This window comes from Lampris incognitus, chromosome 8 (genome assembly GCF_029633865.1).
Source record: "Lampris incognitus isolate fLamInc1 chromosome 8, fLamInc1.hap2, whole genome shotgun sequence".
Classification (NCBI taxonomy): domain Eukaryota; kingdom Metazoa; phylum Chordata; class Actinopteri; order Lampriformes; family Lampridae; genus Lampris; species Lampris incognitus.
The window spans coordinates 23,927,139-23,950,745 of NC_079218.1; the positions used below are offsets into that span (position 1 = coordinate 23,927,139).

General features: G+C 44.9%; 1 protein-coding gene across 1 annotated transcript in view; it reads left to right on the top strand.

Annotated features, from left to right (window-relative positions):
* mpzl1l (myelin protein zero-like 1 like) overlaps positions 1 to 22,427 on the top strand; it is a 29,627-nt gene extending 7,200 nt beyond the window's left edge. The window contains exons 2-6 of the mRNA XM_056285360.1: positions 4,254 to 4,423; positions 13,179 to 13,383; positions 17,503 to 17,632; positions 19,972 to 20,077; positions 21,029 to 22,427. Coding sequence (XP_056141335.1) covers positions 4,254 to 4,423; positions 13,179 to 13,383; positions 17,503 to 17,632; positions 19,972 to 20,077; positions 21,029 to 21,130 — 713 coding nt within the window. The 3' untranslated portion in view covers positions 21,131 to 22,427. The remainder of the gene's footprint in view (positions 1 to 4,253; positions 4,424 to 13,178; positions 13,384 to 17,502; positions 17,633 to 19,971; positions 20,078 to 21,028) is intronic.
* The last annotated feature ends 1,180 nt before the right edge of the window (positions 22,428 to 23,607 follow it).

Sequence of the window (23,607 nt, forward strand, 5' to 3'; positions counted from 1 at the left end):
ATCAGACCTCTGGAGCTTGTTCAGAAAGCTGCAGCTTGTCTGGTGTTCAACCGCCGTAAGTCCTCCAACACAACTCCCCTACTCATGTCACACTGGCTCCCAGTAGCTGCTTGCATCCAGTTTAAGACTCTGGTGCTAGCCTACCGGGCATTGAAAGGAATAGCTCATTCCTATCTCCAGGCAATGGTCAAGCCCTACACCCCCGCCCGACCACTTCGCTCTGCTGCTTTGGGTTGCCTGGTTGCCCCATCGCTCAGAGGCCCCTGCTGCCAATCGACCCAGTCACAGCTCTTTTCTGTCCTGGCCCCACAGTGGTAGAATGAACTCCCCACTGCTGTCAGGACAGCGGAATCGCTGCCCATCTTTTGGCGCAGGTTGAAAACTCACCTCTTCAAGAACTACTTCCATTTCTTGTTCTTAGCACTTATTGTATTCACTCATTTAAAAAAAGAACTCTTGCACTTTTACTTTAGCACTGTTTTTGCTCTTAGATGCACTTATGACCTCTAATCACTAGTAGTCCTCCTGATTTCCTACGTTAAATGCACTTATTGTAATCCGCTTTGGATAAAAGCGTCGGCTAATGACTATAATATAATGTAATGAGGGTAGAGAGGAGGATCTGGTGGTTCACTGTCGAATGCAGCTGACAGGTCCAGGAGTATCAGAACAGAAGAGAGAGAGTTTGCTCTCGCAGAGTGTAGCGTTTCTGTCACTGCAAGGAAGGCCTTCTCTGTTGAGTGACCCACCTTGAACCCAGACTGGTTGGGGTCCAGGAGGAGGTACAAAAAATTTGGTTAAAGAGCACGTTCGAGAGTTTTGGATAGAAAGGGTAGAAGGGAAACCGGTCTGTAGTTTTTGACATTAGAAGGGTTAATTGATGGTTTCTTGAGAAGGGGGGTGATTCCAGCAGTCTTGAAGGCAGATGGAAAGCATCCTGCCTGGAGGGAGGTGTTGATGAGGTGGGTAAGAAAAGGAAGGAGTTCAGGTGCTATAGACTGAAGAGGGGAGGGGACCGGGTCAAGGGAGCATGTGGTGAGGTTGAGGACCTCGTCGGGGGAGAGGTGAGGGAGGGTGCGCTAGGGCAAGGAGCGCTAACCGGGCGGTGAGAAAAGGAGGACCTGATGTCGTTTACCGTCTTGTCAAAGAAGTTAGCGAAGTCATCAGGGAGAAGGAGATTGAAGAAGTGTAGAGAAGGTTTCATAGGATTAGAGGCAGAGGATAGGATTTTAGAGCGATCAAAGGCAGCTTTAGTAGCAGAAAGGGAAGAGGAGAAAGTGGAAAGAGATTGGAAGTTGAGAAGGTCCTCTGGGAGTTTGCCTTTTCTCCAGTTGCGCTCTGCCACTCTTAGGCTCCGTCTGTCAGTGTGTACTGAGTCAGACAGCCAAGGGGCAGGTGGAGTTGGGCATGCAGGCCTGGAGGTGAGGGGACAGAGATTGTCCAGAGAAGAGGAGAGGGTAGAAAGAAGAAGATCAGTAGCAGTGTCGGGGTAGGAGAGCGAAAGATTCCGGTGTAGGAAGGATAGAGGTAACGGAGGAAGAAAGATCAGTGGCGGAGAGAGAACGGAGGTGTCTACGGGGAGGGGCTGAGAAGAGAGGGAGAGAGAGTTGGACATGAAATAGTGGTCAGAGAGCTGGAGGGGAGTAATGGAGAGATTGGAAATAGGACAGTGTCTAGTAAAGATAAGGTCCAGCTGGTTGCCGGCCTTGTGGGTAGGAGGAGGGGGTGAGAGGTGAAGGTCAAAGGAGGAGAAGAAAGACAGAAGCGGATCTAGCTTGTCAGTGTGAATGTTGAAGTCACTGAGAAGGATAAGTACAGAGTCATCAACAGGGAAGTGCAAGACAAGTGTGTCAAGCTCCTCCAGAAACTCACCAAGGGGGTCTGGTGGGTGGTACACAACCACAATGCTGAGTTTGACTGGCTAAGAGACAGTAACAGCATGAAATTCAAGAGGGCGGAGAAAATTGTGTAATGGAAACAAGAGTATTTCTATTTCGGGGAGATTAGCAGGCTAGTACCACCACCTCGCCCCCCAGCTTTGGATGTGGATATGTGTCCTGGTCGCTGCACTGGTGCCTCTGGTCATGGTTGGGGCACCTGTTCAGGGGGCAGGGGGAACTGGGGGGGAATAGCGTGATCCTTCCACATGCCATGTCCCCCTGGTGAAACGCCTCACTGTCAGGTGAAAAGAAGTGGCTGGCGACTCCTCCACATGTATCGGAAGGGACGTGGTAGTCTGCAGAGGGGGTGGAGCAACGACTGGGATGGCTCGATAGAGTGGGGTAATTGGCTGGACACAATTGGGGAGAAAAAGGGGGGGAAATCCCAAAAAAATGTTAAAAATTGTTTGTATTGCCCATTATCGTGAGTTACAAATTTGCAACAAACCTTGCATCGGATAAGGAACAACTCGCTAAAAAAAAAACCTTTAACAGGGAGAATAAATGGGAAGAAACCTCAGTGAGAGAGGGATCTCTCTCCCAAGATGGACAGATGTGCAATGGATTACAATTTACAATTTCCTTTTATCCAAAGTGACATACATTTGAGAGTTAATGCAACACAAGCAAGGATCTAGTCAGGAGGCAACAATGCAAATAAGTATAAATTTTTTTTAAAAAAAAACTAGGTTCAAGTCCGATAGGACTTAGATGTCAACAGGCAGTGCACAAAGGCAAAGATGCATAGAAGCGCTTTATTTTTTTAATACCATCAAGTGTGGAGGTGGTTGAGAAAGACCTGTGTCTTTAGCTTCTTAAAGATGGAGAGGGACTCAGCGGATCGAATGGCATTTGGTAACTCGTTCAACCACCAGGGAACTACAGAAGAAAAGAGTCTGGCTAGTGACTTCGGGCCCCGGTGTGGCGGAAGTGCCAGGCGCCTTTCATTGGCAGAGCATAGTGAGTGGGACTGAGTTGTTGTGTGTACACAACAACAATGGATGTTGTGTGTACGCAATTTACAGAATATAACATTGAAAGAGGATAACAGAACAATAGTGGAATTATAATGTATATAAAGAATATGATGAGGATGCCAGGCAGTATCCAGATGCTGCCGGAACAGCTCAGGACGAGAGCCACATGACCACCATCACCTTGTAGACCTAACAGTAGGACAGACTACACATGCACACAAGAGAGACTCGCATCACGCCATTCACATACAACGGAGAAGAGACGAGGGGAATAAAAAGACATTAGCTCGGGTCCTGGGCTGTTCTGGGGGCATCTGGACACTGCTTGGCATCCTCCTCATCATATTCTTCATATATTTTATAATTGCATTATAATTCTGTTATCCTCTTTCAATTTTGTATTCTATAAATTGTGTAAACACAACATCCATTGCACGTTGTCCATCTTGGGAGAGAGATCCCTCCTCTGTTGCTCTCCCTGAGGTTTCTTCCTATTTTTTCTCCCTGTTAAAGGGTTGTTGTTTTTTTTTTAGGCAGTTGTTCCTTATCCGATGTGAGGGTCTGAGGACAGGATGTTGTGTTGCTGTAAAGCCCCTTGAGACAAATTTCTAATTTGTGGTATTGGGCTATACAAATAAAATTGACTTGAGAGTGCAGATGGAAAAAATGCAGAGAAAACATTCCTTCTGCCACCACTCCGCAGTGTGTGTGTGTGTGTGTGTGTGTTCAAAAAGCTGTATGAAAAATTGTCTCTTCTTCTAAAGTTTCAGAGTTGATATCTAGCCTGATACAAAGATTTGTCAATTAAGTACTAATCTACTACTACTTTCGGCTGCTCCCGTTAGAAGTCACCACAGCGGATCATCTGTTTCCATTTCTTCCTGTCCTCTGCATCTTCCTTTGTCACACCAGCCACCTGCATGTCCTCCTTCACCACACCCATAAACCTCCTCGTTGGCCGCCTTCTTTTCCTCTTTCCTGGCAGCTCCATATTCAGCATCCTTCCCCCAATATACCCAGCATCTCTCCTCCACACATGTCTAAGCCATCTCAATCTTGCCTCTCTTGCTTTGTCTCCAAACTGTCCAACCTGAGCTGTCCCTCCAATATAATCGTTACTAATCCTGTCCTTCTTCATCACTCCCAATGAAAATCTTAGTATCTTCAACTCTGCCACCTCCAGCTCCGCCTGCTGTCAATTAAGTACTAATGGTTTTGTCAAATGTGCATTTGGTGAGTACTCACCAAATCAGGGCGCTCAGTTACACCAGTACCCTGATTCATTTTGATAACTGCAATCAGAAAAATCACTTTTGCTTCCTCATTTTATCAACAGGTACAACCCCCACATCAGCAATTGAAATATATACTGTTGCAGAAGTGGTTTTTGAGAATGGCACCACAGGTATCCTTAAATGTTCTTTCAAATCCCAAGACGTGGTCAGCAGTGGAGCTATAGTAACCTGGACCTTTCAGCCGGCTGGATCCCTCGAGCTTCCCCATCTAGTAAGTCTTTTCTTGGCTTAGATGTTAATAATATTTCCTAGAAATATTTGTCTTTGCCCCTGTGGTTTCAGCCTGCTTGATAGAATAATGGCAAGAACACTCCTATACCTGTATATAGAATAATGGTGTTGATTATGGCCATTTAGATTGGGGGAGGGGGGTTGGCTTTAAAGACTGCCTGCAAACTGCAGCATAACATGTTGCAGCTGTCACTTGTTAATTAAATTGTATCGTTTGGCTGTTATCCATTTGATCTTCTGCTTGGATGTTGGCTAGATCTAAAAGTTAGCAAAGTAGAAAAATTACCTCTCGCAATGTTGTTGAAGCTGGAAAGAAGGAAAATAATCAAAACAACACCAGGTAAAATTTTGCTTTAACATCCATCCATCCATTATCCAAACCACTTATTCTGCTGTCAAGGTTGTAAGGATGCTGTAGTCTTATCGCAGCAGTCATTGGGCGGCAGGCAGGGAGAAACCCTGGACAGGCTGCCAGGCCATCACAGGGCTGACAAACTTGTCAAAAATATTATTTAGGGACTTTCATCTTTTTCAGCTGTACTTGTGGTTTGGCTCTTTACAAGTTGTAGAGTAGCTCAGCAGCTTCTGTTTGTATCTCATTTTGGTTGCATAGTGTGATTACTATGGGAGAGCGACACGATCATCATTCAGTTCAGTTCCAGAGAAGCCTTGTTTTCACTATTCAATTTGTCTGCCACAGGGTACGAAATCTCTCAGGAAATACAGGGATTGCTTTACAGAATACAGGCTTGGAAATTTTACTTAGTGTGAACATAGCTCCATTTCTACTGCGATAGTCTTTGAGCTACAGTGCATCCGGAAAGTATTTACACCCCTTCACTTTCCCCACATTTTGTTATGTTACAGCCTTATTCCAAAATGGATTAAATTCATTTTTTTCTCATCAATCTACACACAATACCCAATAATGACAAAGTGAAAAAGGTTTTGTAGAAATTTTTGCAAATTTATTGAAAATAAAAAACTGAAATATTGCATGTACATAAGTATTCACACCCTTTGCTATGACACTCAAAATTGAGCTCAGGTTCATCCTGTTTCCACTGATCATCCTTGAGATGTTTCTACATCTTGATTGGAGTCCACCTGTAGTAAATTCAATTGATTGGACATGATTTGGAAAGGCACACACCTGTCTATATATGGTCCCACTGTTGACAGTGCATGTCAGAGCAGAAACCAAGCCATGAGGTCAAAGGAATTGTCTGTGGCTCTCAAAGACAGGACTGTATCGAGGCACAGATCTGGGGAAGGGTACAAAAAAAATTCTACAGCTTTGAAGGTCCCGAAGAGCACAGTGGTCTCCATCATTCGTAAATGGAAGAAGTTTGGATCCACCAGGACTCTTCCTAGAGCTGGCCGCCCAGCCAAACTGAGCAATCGGGGCAGAAGGGCCTTGGTCAGGGAGGTGACCAAGAACCTGATGGTCACTCTGACAGAGCTCCAGCGTTCCTCTGTGGAGATGGGAGAACCTTCCAGAAGGACAACCATCCCTGCAGCACTTCACCAATCCGGCCTTTATGGTAGAGTGGCCAGACGGAAGCCTCTGCTCAGTAAAAGGCACATGACAGCCCGCTTGGAGTTTGCCAGAAAGCACCTAAAGGACTCTCAGACCATGAGAAACAAGATTCTCTGGTCTGATGAAACCAAGATTGAACTCTTTGGCCTGAATGCCAAATGTCATGTCTGGAGGAAACCAGGCACCTCTCATCACCTTGCTAATATCATCCCTACAGTTAAGCATGGTGGTGGCAGCATCATGCTGTGGGGATGTTTTTCAGTGGCAGGAACTGAGAGACTAGTCAGGATCGAGGGAAAGATGAATGGAGCAAAGTACAGAGAGATCCTTGATGTAAACCTGCTCCAGAGCGCTCAGGACCTCAGACTGGGGCGAAGGTGTACCTTTCCACATGACAACAACCCTAAGCACACAGCCAAGACAACGAAGGAGTGGCTTCGGGACAAGTCTGTGAATGTCTTTGAGTGGCCCAGCCAGAGCCCAGACTTGAACCCCATTGAACATCTCTGGAAAGACCTGAAAATAGCTGTGCAGCGACACTCCCCATCTAACCTTACAGAGCTCGAGAGGATCTGCAGAGAAGAATGGGAGAAATACCCCAAATATAGGTGTGCCAAGCTTGTGGCTTCATACCCAAGAAGACTTGAGGCTCTAATCGCTGCCAAGGGTGCCTCAACCAAGTACTGACATCAGATGGCGTGTTGAGCCATTTTGAACCCATGAAATGCCGATTTTTATAATTTGGTAAGAAATGTCAATATTAAACACCAGTATTGATGTGTTTTATCACTGTACTGTAGTGACCTACTTGCAGGTTACATATTCACCACACGGACCAGAGACAGTCCCTTGAAGACAGTGAGAGGGGTTAGCAAGGGGGATTGTGGGTAGACACGAGGCTGAGGTTTTGTTATTGTAAACTGTTCACTTAAAATGAGTTGGAGGAAATAAACAACCCCACGCCAGTGTGGTCAAAAGGAGAAGTGGTCTCGTCGCCTTTCTTACATCCTCCACATTGGTGACCCCGACATGAGCCATGGTGAATGAAGCTACCAGTGCAGTGGCAGTGGCTAACGCCGTCTTGCTAAAACTGTCTGACTTCTGGGAAATGGCTGCAGCAGCGTGGTTCGCTCACATCGAAGCCCAGTTTGCTATTAGGAACATCACCGTGGAAGAGACCAAGTACTACTACGTTGTAGTAGCACTCGGATCATCTACGGCGTCACGGATATTGGGCCTGCTGCAAGCCCCGCCGCCCGTGGATAAGTACGGCACAATTAAGAGCTTCTTGCTGCAGGCTTTTGAGCTAGCAGAGGTGGATCGGGCGGACTGGTTGTTTTCTTTGCAAGGCTTGGGAGACGGCAAGCCATTGGAGCTAATGGACAAGATGCTGACTATGCTGCATTCGTGCGGCCCCCGCCTTCCTTTTGGCCAGCTGTTCCTCTGTGAGCTCCCCTCCCACGTCCGTGCTGCCTTGGCTAGCTCCAAGTTGTCCACCACCAACAACTTTCGGGAGCTGGCCGTGGAGGCTGACAGGATTTTTCTGGCCAGCCGACAGTGGTGTGCGGCCGCTCTGCTGCCTGCCCGTGCTCTTCCATCACCGCCTTGTAAGGCTGCAGCAGTTTCTCGTCGGCAGCAGGACTCAGGAGGACTGTGCTTCTACCATGCTAGGTTTGAAGTCAAAGCCAAGCAATGCCGTGTGCCTTGCGCTTTCAGTTGGGTGGGAAAAGCCAGGGCCGGCACTCAGTAGTAGCTCTGAGCGTTGGCCAGGAAGGCAGGCTGCTGTTTATTCAGGACACCATCTCCGGCCGGCGGTTGCTAGTTGATTCGGATGCGCAGCGGAGCATCCTGCCTGTGACACCAGTGGACGCGATGGCTGGCAGATTCGGCCCCCCCACGGATGCTGCCAACGGCACCCCCGTCCGCACCTATGGCACGAGGTATGTGGAGGTGGTTTTTGGAGGTCAGAGATTCGGCTGGGACTTTGTGATGGCAAAGGTGTCCATTCCCCTCCTGGGTGTGGATTTTCTGCGCGCTTATGGACTCTTGGTGGACGTTAAAAACCGCCACTTGATTGACGCCGTCTCCTTCTGCTCCTAGCCATGTATGCTGGGGGAGGCGGGTCCCATCGCCTTGTCCAACATGCTTACCACCGGGGATGAATTTCAGTGTTTGCTCACTGAGTTTCCAGACTTCACAATGCTCATCTTGTCGTCAGCAGTCACCAAGCACGGAGTGGAACACTACATCATTACCACTGGCCCCCCAGTCTACGCCCGTGCACGACGCCTCAACCCAGCCAAGCTCGCCGTCGCCAGGGAGGAGTTTGCCAACATGGAGCGCCTCGGTATCGTGTGCTGCTCCAACAGTCTGTGGGCCTCCCCCCTGCATATGGTCACGAAGGCTAACAGCGGCTGGCGCCCAAGTGGTGGTTACCGCCGCCTCAACAACGCCACGATGTCAGACCACTAGCCCGTCCCGCACATCCAGGACTTTTCCGTGCACTTGGCGGGGGCGGTCATCTTCTTCAAGGTGGACCTCATGCACGGATACCACCAGGTGCCGGTTCGCCCGCAGGATGTGCCGAAGACGGCAGTATCACGACGTTCGGCCTGTTCGAATTCCTGAGGATGCCGTTTGGGCTAAAGGGGGCTGTGTAGACCTTTCAGCGGCTCATGGACTCTGTGCTGCGGTATATGCTGTTGCTGTTTGTTTACCTTGACAACATTGTCGTGGCCAGTACGTCCGCGGCGGAGCACCTGATCCACCTCCAGCAGCTTTTCAAGCGGCTCAGCCAGCATGGGCTCATCATCAACCCGGCGAAGTACCAGTTGGGCCTGCCAGCCATTGACTTTCTCGGGCACCGGGTTACAAAGGACAGAGCGACCCCCCTCCCTGACAAGGTGGACGCCATCGCCAGATTGCCACGCCCAAACACGGTGAAGACCCTGCAGGAGTTCCTGGGCATGGTGAACTTTTACAACAGGTACATTCCCCGGGTGGCTCACCTCATGTGCCCCCTGTATGAGGCTCTGAAGGGTAGGGACCCCAGGGCCCAGTGGACTAGTCAGAAGAGAGAAACCAGGCATTTGAGGATGATAAGGCTGTGCTGGCTGACGTCGCCTGTTGGCGCACCCATCACCAACTGCCCCTGTAGCATTCACCACGGATTCCTCAGATTACGCCGAAGGGGCTGTGTATGAGCAGTGGGTGGGTGCAGCCTGGCAGCCGCTCGCTTTTTTCAGCTGCCAACTGCGCAGCAGTGAGAGGAAGTACAGCACCTTCAACCGGGAGCTTCTTGACCTGTTTCTCGCCATCCGGCTCTTCCGGTTCCTACTGGAAACCCGCCGGTTCTCTGTGTTTTTGGACCACAAGGTGCTGAGATTCGCCATGGCCAAATCCACCGAGCCATGGTCTGGGCGCCAGCAGCGCCAGCTCTCTTACATCTCAGAGTTCACCACTGACATCTGGCACGTCGCCAGCAAGGACAACTTCATCGCCGACTGCCTCTCCCGGACGATAGTGGGGGCCATCCACTTGGGACTCAACTGCGCAGCCATGGCTTCAGACCAGGCTGCTGACACAGAGGTGCAGGCCTACCAGACCACTGACACCGGCCTGCAGTTGAAGGATGTTGTGTTCGACGACGCCGGGGCCACGCTTCTGTGTTACATTTCCACAGATCAGCCCCTGCCCATGGTGCCCACTGGCTGGCGGCGGCGGGTTTTTTGACGCCGTCCATGGCCTTTCACACCCAAGCGTGAAGACGTCAACGAAACTGGTGGGGGCCAAGTTCGTGTGGCATGGCCTCAGGAAGGATGTCAAGGACTGGGCGGGCACCTGTGTGGTGTGTCAGCGCTCCAAGGTTCACCGCCACACCAAGGCACCCCTGGTGCTGTTCCTGGTGCCCGGGAGGGGTTTCGACCATGTCAGTGTGGACCTAGTGGGACCCCTTCCCTCCTCCCGGGGTTTCACTCACCTCCTCACCATGGTGGACAGGACCAATTAGGTGGCCAGAGGTTATTCCGTTGTCATCCACCATGTCTGCCGAGGTGGCCCGGGCGTTCATTGAGTCCTGGGTAGCCTGGTTTGGCACGCCATCTGACCTCACTTCTGACTGGGGCCTGCAGTTCACATCTGATCTCTGGACTGCAAGCGCTAAAAGCCTAGGGGTGAAGCTCCACCGCACCATGGCGTACAACCTGCAAGGCAACAGTTTATGTGAGCGGTTTCATCGTTCTATGAAGGCTGCTGTTCGTGCCAGCCTCAAAGACAGCAGCTGGGTTGACCAGTTCCCATGGGACATGCTTGGCCTGCAGACCGTCCCTAAGGAAGACTTCCAGTCCTTGTCGGCCGAGCTGGTTTATGGCCAGCCACTGCGGGTCCCGGGGGAATTTCTCCCGGACGGCTCGACACCCTGGTCTGCTGCCCGCCGTGCCGGCGTTTTCACTCCAGTCCCAACTTTGTGGCACTGCCTCCCTCAGTCTTATATCCCCAAAGACCTGCAGTTGGCCGGGTATGTCTTCATCCGGCACCACAACCACCGTACCCTATGGCGGTCCCTTCCGTGTGGCCCAGCCCCCTCAGCGTGGACGCCCCCCTGCCCCTACACCTTTCAAGAGGAGCCGTTTCAGCCGCATTATTCATCCCCCACCACGTTGATTTTTTTTTTTTTTGTCATTTTGAATTCTGAGGGGGCGTGTGGAGTGACCTACTTGCAGGTTACATAGTCACCATGCGGACCAAAGATGGTCCCTTTAAGACAGTGGGAGGGGGTTAGCAAGGGGGATTGTGGGTAGACACGAGGCTGAGGTTTTGTTATTGTAAACTGTTCACTTAAAATGAGTCGGAGGAAATAAAAGACCCCATGGCTGTGTGGTCGAAAGGAAAAGCGGTCTCGTCTCCTTTCTTACATCCTCCACTGTACAGTTTTATCATTTATTTTACAGCTCAAAAAACACATGTTTAGTACCTCTTTAACAAAAGAAAATTAAATTGCCCTATTTTAAGCAAATTGACTTATTTCTGTTTCCATGCAACAAGTAAGTTGCAGTGTTTGAGTACATATTTAAGGGGCGCTATAAGATTAAGATTGATTTAATAGATACATGGTACAGTAATGGGTCTATTAACACAGTTCAATCTGTACCTTGGTGCCTTTCTTTAAGAGAATGTGTAAAGTTGACTTGCTGCAGTGGATAGTTTTTTTTTTTCTCTCCAATTGTACTTGGCCAATTACCCCACTCTTCCAAGCCATCTTGATCACTGCTCTACCCCCTCTGCCGATCTGGGGAGGGCTGCAGACTACCACATGTCTTCTCCGATACATGTCGAGTCGCCAGCCGCTTCTTTTCTCCTGACAGGAGTTTCGCCAGGGGGACATAGCACCTGGAAGGATCACACTATTCCCCCCAGTTCCCCCTCTCCCTCGAACAGGCGCCCTGACCCACCAGAGGAAGCGCTAGTGCAGCGACCAGGACACATACTCACATCTCGCTTCCCACCTGCAGACACAAACAATTATTTCTGTAGGGATGCCCGACCAAGCCAGAGGTAACATGGGGAGTCGAACCGGCAATCCCCGTGCTGGTAGGCAGTGGGATAGACCGCCACGCTATCCGGACGCCCCCCCAGTGGATAGTTTTTGTAAAGGCATGTGGTAAACACCAGTGTTGACTCTACACTGTCTATAATGTTGTTTCATAAGTACAAAATGAATGCTGAATATGGAGCTGCCAGGGAAGAGGAAAAGAGGATGAGGTGAGGGAGGACATGTAGGTGGCTGGTGTGACAGAGGAAGATGTAGAGGACAGGAAGAAATGAAAACGGATGATCCGCTGTGGCGACCCCTAATGAGAGCAGCTGAAAGTAGTAGTAGTAGATAAGTGCAAAATGAAAATGCATATCATGCTCAATGGATGATATCTAGGGAATGGGTCAATTGAAAAGGCTTATGCAGTAACATGCCCACGTACTGATCATTGATCAGCAACATGAGGCGTTTGTGTCTCCTGTTACATGATGTTGCCTGCTCGTATCAGATAAAACATAAACTCAGTACAATAACTGCGATCTCATTCAGGCAGGGGTGTTTCCCAAACCCTGCAGAGGTTTTAGTTGCAAACAAATTCTAGCCTACTTGAGAAAGCGTTTTGGTTTTGTGCTCAACATTGATGGAGAACGTGAAGACACTGGCGATTTAATTTGAGAAAGGTAAAAGGTGTCAATATCAAAATGTCATAGCTGTCTTCAGTGAGGAGAGCTAATGTTCTAACAAAAAAAGGCATCAGTTATATTTTGAGCAACAGGACTGATGAGTTGCAGCACCAGATTAATCAGAATTCAGATTCAGAATCAAAATAGAAAATAATTATCACCTTGACAATCCTAGTGGAAAGTGCTCAGTGCAACTATGTTTGTTTTTGCTACTGATCCCGTATTTCAGCTAAGCTAATAGTTCAGGTCTAACAAGTCTAAGGCTTTTTCTATTCACAGAGAATGCGGAAATGTTACCAATAGAAAAACTTATTTGGGAGGCGTTCTAAAACTGCCACAGATTTGAGTTTGTTAAAATGAATATAACATAATATACTTACTGGCCTATCATCCAACCCACCGGTTAATATAGCCTGGTTAAACCCTAGTTTGAACTCTGCTGGATAATGTAATTGCCAGCTAGCTTGCAAAGTAGAAAACCAGCAGATTGGTTAGCATCCTGCCTGTCCTGAGTCCTGCCTGCCCTGCCCTGAGTCGCTTCTCAGCCCTTATAACCCCTTTCAACAGAATCATTATGGAAAAGCTATGAGTTTTTGTATGGGCTCTGTCTGTTGCACATGTAGCTTTGCTGTACCGGTTTCATTGGTGTTTCCCCCATGTTGTTGCTGATATGACTCTTTTTTGCTGTGGCACTTTCCTCACCTTGACAGCCATAACATCCCTCACCCTTGGCAGCACCATGGCAGATTTTAAAGCCTATACCCCAAATATCTCAGGACATTTCAGGCTAACACAGGTGATGTAGTTATGTGCACAAAGGAACACTTATCGACTCAGACTAATGATGTTAAATATATCATATTTATTGTTATACTTTTAATGTGAAAGTTGCCTTTTGCTGCTTTTAGGCTGGGTTTTTCCTTCTTCTGGATCATGTATGGTATCTAACTCAATATTGACATGAATTCTGTCTTCTTAGATTTTCTTCTTCAATGGAAAGGAATTCCCAACACCAGAGTACAGAGAGAGGCTGCAGTTCATTGGAGACCTAAATAAGAAGGATGCTTCAATCCAGCTGTCCAAGATTCAATTCAGCGACAATGGCACCTACTACTGTGATGTGAAGAACCCCCCAGATTTCGTAGTCATTCCATCTCGCACTGTGCTCAGGGTTGTTCCTAAAGGTAAATGGACTTCCAAGCTACTCGGTATTAGAAAGCTTGATTTTGATATTTTGTTTTGTTCATTCAAAAGGGTGAATACCTACACTAGGGGTCGTAAACCTTTTGGATGTTGCGTGCCACTTCACAAAGTTTAGAAAAGAATCACAGACCCGAGTGTCAGTTCATTTTCTTAATGAGCATTTATCTATTTATTTACTGCTTCTGCTTGTCTCCCCGTCTAGATTCTGCATGCCAAACGATCTGCACTCTACATACATACACACACGCACACACACACTTTATTATTTGTGCAAATGTATGAAAATTACTAGGGCACAAAAGAAAATTAATTCAGTCTTACCGATTTAGCGCGACCCTTGTTTGTCACAATATCTGGTAGCCACTGCTAGATGTAGAATGTTGTTTACATCCACACTCTCGTCAAGAGCTACGCTGAATACCGACACATCTTTCAATGCAAGAGTTTGCTGGTGCCTTACGTTTCAGCCATGTCTGTAATGCACCTTTCTACAGTTCTTGCAGAAACGGGCAGTTCTTTGAGCTTGTTGATGATTGTGTCTTTGTTTGGTAACCCATCAAATATGACCTCCAAGCTGCTGAAGAAAGTCTCCTTTATGTACTCTCCATCGGAGAATGGCTTCCCATGTTTAGCATTGCACTGTACGACTTTACAGCTGCCCTCTGTAGCTTGGTTTTTGGTGGCACATCGGGTTGTAAACACACTGCTTTGCTTCCCATACTGGGCTGCTGTCCTCTTGATTGATTCAGCTTTATCAACCTTATCTTCGAAGTTTTTCTCGTGCCTTGTTTCAAAATCAAATGACCTTTTACACTTGAAATTCGACACAAAGTTTTTGCAGCAGAGTGCACACAGCTCCTTTCGTGAAATAAATCCAAATTCGTTTCTCCAAGATGGCTGAAAGAGGCAAATAATAGACAATATTGCTTCTGCCATCATCAGTTGTTCTTGACATAAAGCAAAAAAAAACAAACTGGCTACCTATGCTACGTTTTCACTACTGCTGTAATGCTGCGCTCGTCGGCAAGTCAGAGTGAGGTGGGGAGGAGGGGTATGATAGACCACATCAATTGTGTGCACTCTCTTGCTGTCAAAAGCAATGGTGTATTTTGGGACTAATTAATTATTTCAGTATTTTAAATCAAGTTGTTTAGTTCACCATTAGGCTAAATTTTATATTGAAATGTGTTTTATCAAAAAAATCTCTACTACTACTACTACTACCTCTGGCTGCTCCCGTTAGGGGTCGCCACAGCAGATCGTCGGTTTCCATCTCTTCCAGTCCTCTTCCTCTCCAACTTCCTCTGTCACACCAGCCACCTACTTGTCCTCCCTCACCACATCCATAAATCTCTTCTTTGACTTTCCTCTTGCCTGGCAGCTCCATATTCAGCATCCTTCTCCCAATATACCCAGCATCTCTCCTCCGCACATGTCCAAACCATTTCAACCTTGCCTCTCTTGCTTATTCTTTATGCATACCTCTACCTCTCCAGGCTCTCCTCAACCTGCTCACTACAGATCACAATTGCAAACATGATAGGGCTCAGAGCCAATCCTTGATGTAATCCCACCGCCACCTTGGCACACCTCACCACTGTCACACTGCCCTCATCCATATCCTGCACCACTCTTACATACTTATCTGCCACTTTTGACTTCCTCATTCAATACCACACCTCCTCTCTTGGCACCCTGTCATATACTTTCTCTAAATCCACAAAGACACAATGTAACTCCTCCTGACCTTCTCTATACTTCTCAATCAACATTCTCAAAGCAAACATTGCATCTGTAGTGCTCTTTCCTGGCATGGAACCATACTGCTGCTCGCTAATCGTCACCTCTCCTCTAGCTTCCATGACTCTTTCCCATTACTTCATGCTGTGGCTGGTCAACAGTTCTGCACATTGCCCTTATTCTTGAAAATTGGTACCAGTATACTTCTTTTGCACTCCTCAGGCATCCTCTCACTTTCCAATATTGTATTAAACAATCTAGTTAACTCCACTGCCATCTCTCCTAAACATCTCCATGCATCCACAGGTATTTCATCTGGACCAACCGCCTTTCCACTGTTCATAGTTGCCCTTACTTCATCCTCGCTAATCCACAATTCCTGATTCACTATCCCCACAGCATCCAACCGTCTGTCTCTCTCATTTTCGTCATTCATCGGCCCCTCAAAATACTCCTTTCACCTTCTCAACACACTCTTCTTGCTTGTCAGTACATTTCCATCTCTATCCTTCATCACCCTAACCTGCTGTACATCCTTCCTAGTTCGGTCCCTCTGTCTAGCCAATTGGTACAAGTCCTTTTCTCCTTACTTAGTGTCCAACCTCTCATACAGCTCATCATACACCTTTTCTTTTGCCTTCACCACCTCGCTCTTTGCCTTATGCCATATCTCCTTGTACTCCTGTATACTTTCTTCATCTCTCTGACTACCCCACTTCTTCTTAACCAACCTCTTCCTCTGTATACTTTCCTGTACCTCCTCATTCCACCACCAAGTCTCCTTGTCTTCCTTCTTATGTCCCAATGACACACCAAGTACCTTCCTAGCTGGCTCCCTCACTATTTCTGCAGTAGTATTTCTGTCCAGTCATCTGGCAACTCTTCACTACCACCCAGTGCCTGTCTTAACTCCTCCCTGAACTCCACACAACAGTCTTCCTTCTTCAATTTTCAGCATTTGATCCTTGGCTCTGCCTTCACTCTCTTCTCTTCTTGATTCAAAAGTCATCCTACAGACCACCATCCGATGCTGCCTAACTATGTTCTTCGCTGTCACCACCTTGCGGTCTCCAAAGCCTTTCAAATCGTGCCTCCTACATAAGATATAGTCCATCTGTGTGCACCTTCCTCCATTCTTATATGTCACCCTGTGTTCCTCCCTCTTCTTGAAATATGTATTCACCACAGCCATTTCCATCCTTTTCACAAAATCCACCACCATCTGTCCTTCCACATTCCTCTCCTTGACACCATACCTACCCATCACCTCCTCATCACTTCTGTTCTCTTCACCAACATGCCCATTGAAGTCCGTTCCCATCACCACTCTCTCCTCCTTGGATACGCTCTACACCACTTCATCCAACTCACTCCAGAATTCTTCTTTCTCTTCCATCTCACACCCAACTTGCCGGGCATATGCGCTGATGACATTCATCATCAAATCTTCAATTTCCAGCTTCATACTCATCTCTGTCCGACACTCTTCACCTCCAACACACTCTTGACATACTCTTCCTTCAGAATCACTCCTACCCCATTTCTCTTCCCATTCACACCATGGTTGAAGAGTTTGAACCCACCTCTGATGCTCCTGGCCTTACTCCCCTTCCACCAGGTCTCTTGCACACACAGTATGCCTACCTTTCTTCTTTCCACCATATCAGCCAGCTCTCTCCCTTTATCAGTCATAGTGCCAACAAAGTTCCGACTCTCACCTCCACATTCCTACCCGTCCTCCTCTCTTCTCTCTTGCTGCCTTGGGACATGCCTTCCACCTCTCCTTCTCCTTCGCCCAGCAGTAGTAGTTCTCACTGGCACCCTGCTGGCCAATAGTACCAGTGGTGGTCGTTAGTAACCGGGGCGTTGGCCGATCTAGTATAGAAATCTAATTTATGATCTGCATATTTTTATTGAAAAAGTATGTTAAATATTTTTATTGAATTGCTCTGTGTGCCTGTGTTAATGTTCTCGCATGCCACCGTGGGCATCCGTGTCATAGGTTGTTGACCACTGACCTGGAAAAACAAATCATTCAATGTAATGAAAACTAATTTTAACTTGATCACTACCAACACGTTACTAGTATTTGATAGTGAGTAGAGTTCTTCGGATAAACTTGTTTCAGTTTAGCCATACTTCAAACATGCAATTTAGATCTTGAATAGTACTAAGTTTGTCTTAAGAGACTGTCAGTAGTTTAAAAAAATAAAGCTGACTTGTTTACACTGTATCCAGCTTTTGTTTGAAGTATTCAGATTCAGATTTCACTGCAATTATTGAACTTTTTCTTTTGTTCAAAATGTTCGGTCAGGGTTTCTAATGTCCTTTATTATGTTGATTGTGTATTTTTTTTTCAGGATCTCTTCCTCAGAGTAACACGACTGCCATAGCAATAGCAGTATGTTCTGCTGTTATTCTTCTCCTCCTCATTGCCATAGGGACCTGCGTTATCATAAAGCAGAATCATACCCGTCAAGAGTGTGAGGGGTAGGTGTATCTTCTTTTCTGACTACATATTACCATTAGCGATTTGAGTTTTTAATCATGCCATACCAGCAAACAGATGGGTTGTATTTCCAGATTGGTTTTACAGCCCCATTTGAATGGTTGTGGCTCGTAGCAAAACAACTCGCATTTCCATTTTACTCTAGCCTGAAATCTCTGAATAAGGCTTTTTTTTTTCCTTCATTGGGTCTTTAATTGGAGTTCAGGGGTAAGGATCTGTATTGTGTGTAGAAATGTGCATCTCCATATACAAGATTATACTTTAACCTTTCAGCCCTCGAAGTACATGTAGTGAAAAGCAAGGCAGCATTCTTCAATAGATTTCAAACAGTGTTGGGTTGAGGGTTTGCCTAAATCTTGCGTCCCCCCCCCACACACACTATCTATCCAGCCTGTATTACTGAATATTAAATTATGTAATTAACCAGCATACATTAACACATCACTAACTCTCTCAGCATGGAAAATGAATTATTTTTACCTGTGAAGAGCAAGTGCGTTTTCAGCTTGTCTAAGGTGTTACTAATGAACCCTATTAACAAGTTTGTTAGAGAGAAATGTATCACAATACAAGCATTTATTGTTGCGTTCTCTCAAAGTTGCTTTGTCACATATTTCTAGCTTGATAGTAAAAGCATTCCCAAGATAATTTGACAAATAAAAATAAGATTTATTTCTTTTATGCACAAGTCTGGTGTCAGGTGAGACGTTCCCTACAGTAAAGTCTTGCAAACAAGAACTTTGTCAATCACTTCATAGCCAAGTCATTTTCAGGTTAACACCCGAGCTCCTTATCTGATTGGTAAATATAATGTGAAAAGAAACTTGCCTATTACCTTTCTCACCATGCGTCAGGGGAAGTGACAACCAAATCAAAGTTTTCATGATAATGACAGTAATGGAGTGGCCTCTCTGGGTAAATAAAAACCACTGCCCAAGACAAATTTTGTTTTTATATTTATTTCAAGGAGCTTTAATTTAATGCCCTAATCTGGGACTTAAACTTTGTGTCTCTGCTTAATGTAGTTTTCAACTAAACTATAGTGACTGCAACTTAATTACATTACCTACAATGGCTTGGGTGAAGATGGATTGTGCTCCAGTATAGATAGTGGGGTGAACCGCTTTACTGGTGGAGTTGTTGGAAGCATCCACATAGTTCCAGTAAATAGGGTTTTTGATGTGTAACTTACCAAAATACCTGTAGTAAGGAGGGGGATTTGTCATACAAACTACCATGCAGGACAAAATGAAAAGAACAAAGTGGCGTGGCAATTATAAGACTACCTTTGTTCTATTACACATGGACTTTAAGCATCTATCTAAACAATGTAAGGTCATGGTGAAAGATTAAGCAAACATCAAATATGAATTGCCCTCACACAAAGCAATCATTGGGATTATTTGTTTTCAATTGTTATTTTTTTCCCCCACTGTTAATGTGAAAACACAGCCAATTCATAATGACCCCAATCCTACCAATCTCATTTCAAAGATTTGTTTGTTGTCTGACATTCATCTTCCATCATTGTCTGCTGGTTGCAATAAGCATTTAAATCTAACAAGTCTCTTCTGTCCATTTCACTCTACTCACCTTTCATCAGTTTGCTTTATTATTGATTTGTTGATAACAGAAAAGTGAGCGTGCGTGTGTACGTGTGTGTGTGCTGTAGGTTATTCAGGTTTAACCTGGTTTCTGAAAGGGGTTAAAATCCAGAGCAGGCAGTCACACTCCTTAAATAACTTGAGATTCTTTGGAGTGTATGTAAGAATAGATTAGAGAGCTTTGACAGAGACTGCCTAGGGTCTTGTTATTGATAAGACTCAAGTAAGAGTATTAATTCCCCACCAAGAATATGCCTTCCTATAGTACATAGTCAAGGCTCAGCGTTTTCAGTTTTTATTTTTCAAAGCCATCCAGCATGCCGAATTTCGCCACAAGAGGACACTGTTACATAACCTCACACGAACAGGAACAACTTTTGGATCTGTGGAAACATAAAATCCGGGTGAAAATCAGTTTATAAATCAGGGTATTTTTCAGTGAAAATCGGTAAAATCCGAAAACACTGAGCCTTGTACATGGTCTAACTTGTTTTGCCCAGTGTCTGTCTCTCCGTTCAGTATCTCTGCCTTAGAGCTGGCAGGCTATGTGTTCACAAAAACTGCATCCATATGTGCCCATCTCTCAATGTTTTATTTTTGTCTGCCCTCCATATTTATGTTTGTCTCTGTCTCTGTTGCAATTTTTATGTACATCAATGATTCCTGAACTGCTCAAAATTGCACAACACCACTGCTGAACTGTAAACGTAATCTAGATGTATGTCCATGGAGAGTGTGAGCTCTCATGCTTCACAACCCCAAAAGAAGGTGGAGCGTAGCTTGGAGGGCTCCAAGCGTAGCAGCTCCTCGGGCCCAGCACAGGTAGTTTTTATGTTTTAAATAAATAAAATATTTATTTTATTTATTTAAATAAATGTATTTAAATAAGTGGATTTATTTATTTAAATATATAAATAAATTTATTTGCTCCTAGCTGTTTTTAAAAATAAAAACAGCTAGGAGTGACCAAGCAACCTGCTCACTGCCACCCATTGAAATGCCTAGACAAACTGGAGGGTAATAGTTATTACACTTTAACTTCTGTCTTTTCCCCCAGGGTTACTTACTGCTAAATTCCGAGGACTCATCACAGATTATCAATTCCATATCTTTGTTGGAAACACTCTTGGGAACCGAGAATAGAAGGAGCATATGAACCCAAAAAAAAAAAGCAAGGAAAAAAATCTGTCATGTAGTCATTTGTGTCCACTCACAATGTCTAGGGAGCCAGACCAATGTTATGATTTGATCATATTTATCTTTCTCAATGACTATTTCTGCCCACTCCCAACTGCGTGATTTCAGTAAGGCAGTGCCATCTTAGAAAGTAGACAATCAAATCTTAGCTTTGAAGAGGGCTGTGTATTTGAGATGTAACACAGCAGAATTTTAAACGGAAAATGTTGGCAGTGATGAATTAATTGTACCAAGGAAGCATTATCATAGAATAGGAAGTCATAAGATGCATGGACAGTGCACAACATGCATGTGTGGGCTGTCTTGAAATCACGCCAGGTTGTAGGATTTCATCACTTTCTTGCCAGCATTTTTGCTGTGGACAAGATTAGGAAGATTCTGCTCATTATTGATTTTAAAGATCTGAATAATGTGGTAAAACAGAAGTCTTGGTATATTCTATGGTTCTTTAGGCATAACTAGAGGGATCAGGATACAAACAGTTGAATCTGTCTTGTTTTTGGTTCATTGTTTTGAATTTAACCTTTCCATAGGTTTTACTTTTAATCTTTCTACATTTTCTCAATCTGTTCCCAGGGACCGGTGATATATGCCCAACTGGATCACTCTGGCAGAACAAATCCCACCGCATTCCATAAGATGGAGCCAGTAGTCTATGCTGACATTCGGAAAAACTAAAGAGAAAAGGGAGGAATTGGGGACCAAAAAAAAGTTAAGGATTACACCTTTATTAGCTGCTCTTGAAATGAGTAAGTGGGGAGGGGGTATTTTAACTAGGATGAAAGAAATTGCAGATTTATTTAAAGATTGCAGTTTAAGAGGGTTTATTGTACCAATGTCATATAATGTATTCACCAGGGCTTGAAATTTAGACATGCCAACTTGCCAAATGCAGGTAAAAAGACGAATTAATGCTGTCAAACTACTAGCCAACTTGACAGATGATGAATCTAGTTCTAAATAGTTCTACATCAGCATCTGACTGAAGCAAGCTGAAGCCATAATTCTCTAACTATACTTCTCATGAACACAGTGTTGTGACGTATAACACAATGTAAAACAGAGCCCTCATTTGTCAGGTCTGCTTCAGAATTGACTGAGCATGAGTGTCTCTGGCTCTCCCGACCGTGTGCAAATGAACACTATTGTTTTCTCACACTGACATTTCCTTAACCAATCCTTAACAATATTGAAAACAGAGAAGACTGCACACGTAATGACATATTTCACAGATTTTTTTTTTTTTGTCTTTCAGTTATCAGAATGCACACAGAAGACAATTTGGCCCGAGTCACACTCCTGACAGAATCATTTTACTTTAATAGTTTTATTTTATTTTCTTACACTCACACATGCCTTTTGCGTGATGCCAGGCAAGTAGCAATATTGCTAACCTGTGGCGGCAGCATGAATGTCTTTATATTGTTTCCTGCAAGACGTACCATAATAGACGAGACAAGGAAAAGAGTTGTCCAGAAATAGCAACTGCTCTTGATTCATCTGTGATATCGCTAGTTCTGAGTGACTAAGTGGCTAAGAAGTTTAAAATCTACTAGCCGTATTGTCTGGTGATTAAAAAAGAAATATTTCAAGCCATGATATTTACCAACTAGATGCTGAAGAAATTATGCAATGGCATTTGAAAAACCTAATTACACATACAGCTAGGGCTGGGCGATATGACCTAAAATTCATATTGCGGTATAAATTGAATCCCTTCACGGTAACGGTATATATCGCGATATAAACTTAAGTGTAAAAATTATAATGGAAGTGTTTCTGAATGGGTTGTATAGTCCCTTAGCAAAGCTAAATTGATAAAAAAAAAAAACAGATATAATGTAATTTTGAGAACATTTATTGTGCAGATCTCAAAATTAAAACTCAGCACTCTATGGTGCAAAATAGTGCAAACGAACACAAATAACATTGCTGATATTTTAAATAAAAACAGTACAACAGGCTGTTGTCTATAATGCAAAATAGTGAAAATGTTGTCAACAACAATTGCTCACTTCTTCAAGAACACAAAAATAAAGTGTATATTGTAAACAGTACTTCAAGTAAAAGAGGTTTTCTATAATGCAAATTGCAAAAACAATGAAAAGGTTAACTCCAGTTCACTTGCTTCGTGAGGCTGATATAAGGCTCCATGGTGCGACTCGACCACAAGTCCGTAGTAGTTGCGAAATACTTTAATTCACGGAGGTCTTTTTCAACTTTCTCTCGGAGCTGGCCATACAGTTTGGGCATTTCTGTCTCATTAAAGTACTTGCGGCTCGGCACTACGTATCGTGGATCAAGGGTTTTAATCATGTCTTGAAACCCGTTGCGTTCCACTGTTTGGAAAGGGACCACGTCTTTGCATAAGTGTATCGTAATGGCTTTTGTAATGTCAGTCCAACGCTTACTCTTTTTATCATAGGGAGTACTCTTCGAAAAAGCTTGCGCAATAGAGGTCTGCGGTTGGGTAGTAGGGCAAACTTTTTTCTTCCCTCCTGTGTTCGGAGACTGACTGGGCGTTTGAGTCGAGCGCATCCTCTGGCTCTCCTCATACTCGAGGACATGTTTTGTTTTTAGATGGTAGAACAAATTGCTCGTGTTACCTTTGTTTGCAGGCACTGTCACTCGACACATCTTGCAAATGACATTTTTCTGCTCACTATCCGACTTTTTAAATCCGAACCAAGTCCAAATCACTGAAGTAGCACCAGTTTTTTTAACCAGCTCCCCCTGCGCCGTGGTCTCTGTGCTTGAAGCCATTTTCACACTGAGGCAGATACGATGACGTCATCAACAAGCGTTATCGCGATTGGTCGGTAGAGTCCAAATCTCTACCGTAGGCCAAATTTATATCATTTATACCGTCTACCTCATATACCGCGCACCCCTACATAAAGCATGAGTTAAGCTCTAAAATATCTTTGCTTAAGGTGGTTTTGACTTTACAGTGGTTGTAGTGATAAAATGTGGATTCATAAATGGATGTTATTTCATACAAAAACAGATTATTTTTCATTTGCCATGCATACACACTGTAACCGACGCTTTAGAAAGTGTTAAATTCCATTTACTTTATACAGTCAAAGAAAATTTAACATAATAATGGTTTCTTTGTGTGGTAAGTTTAGCCACAGCTGAACTTTGGATGACAT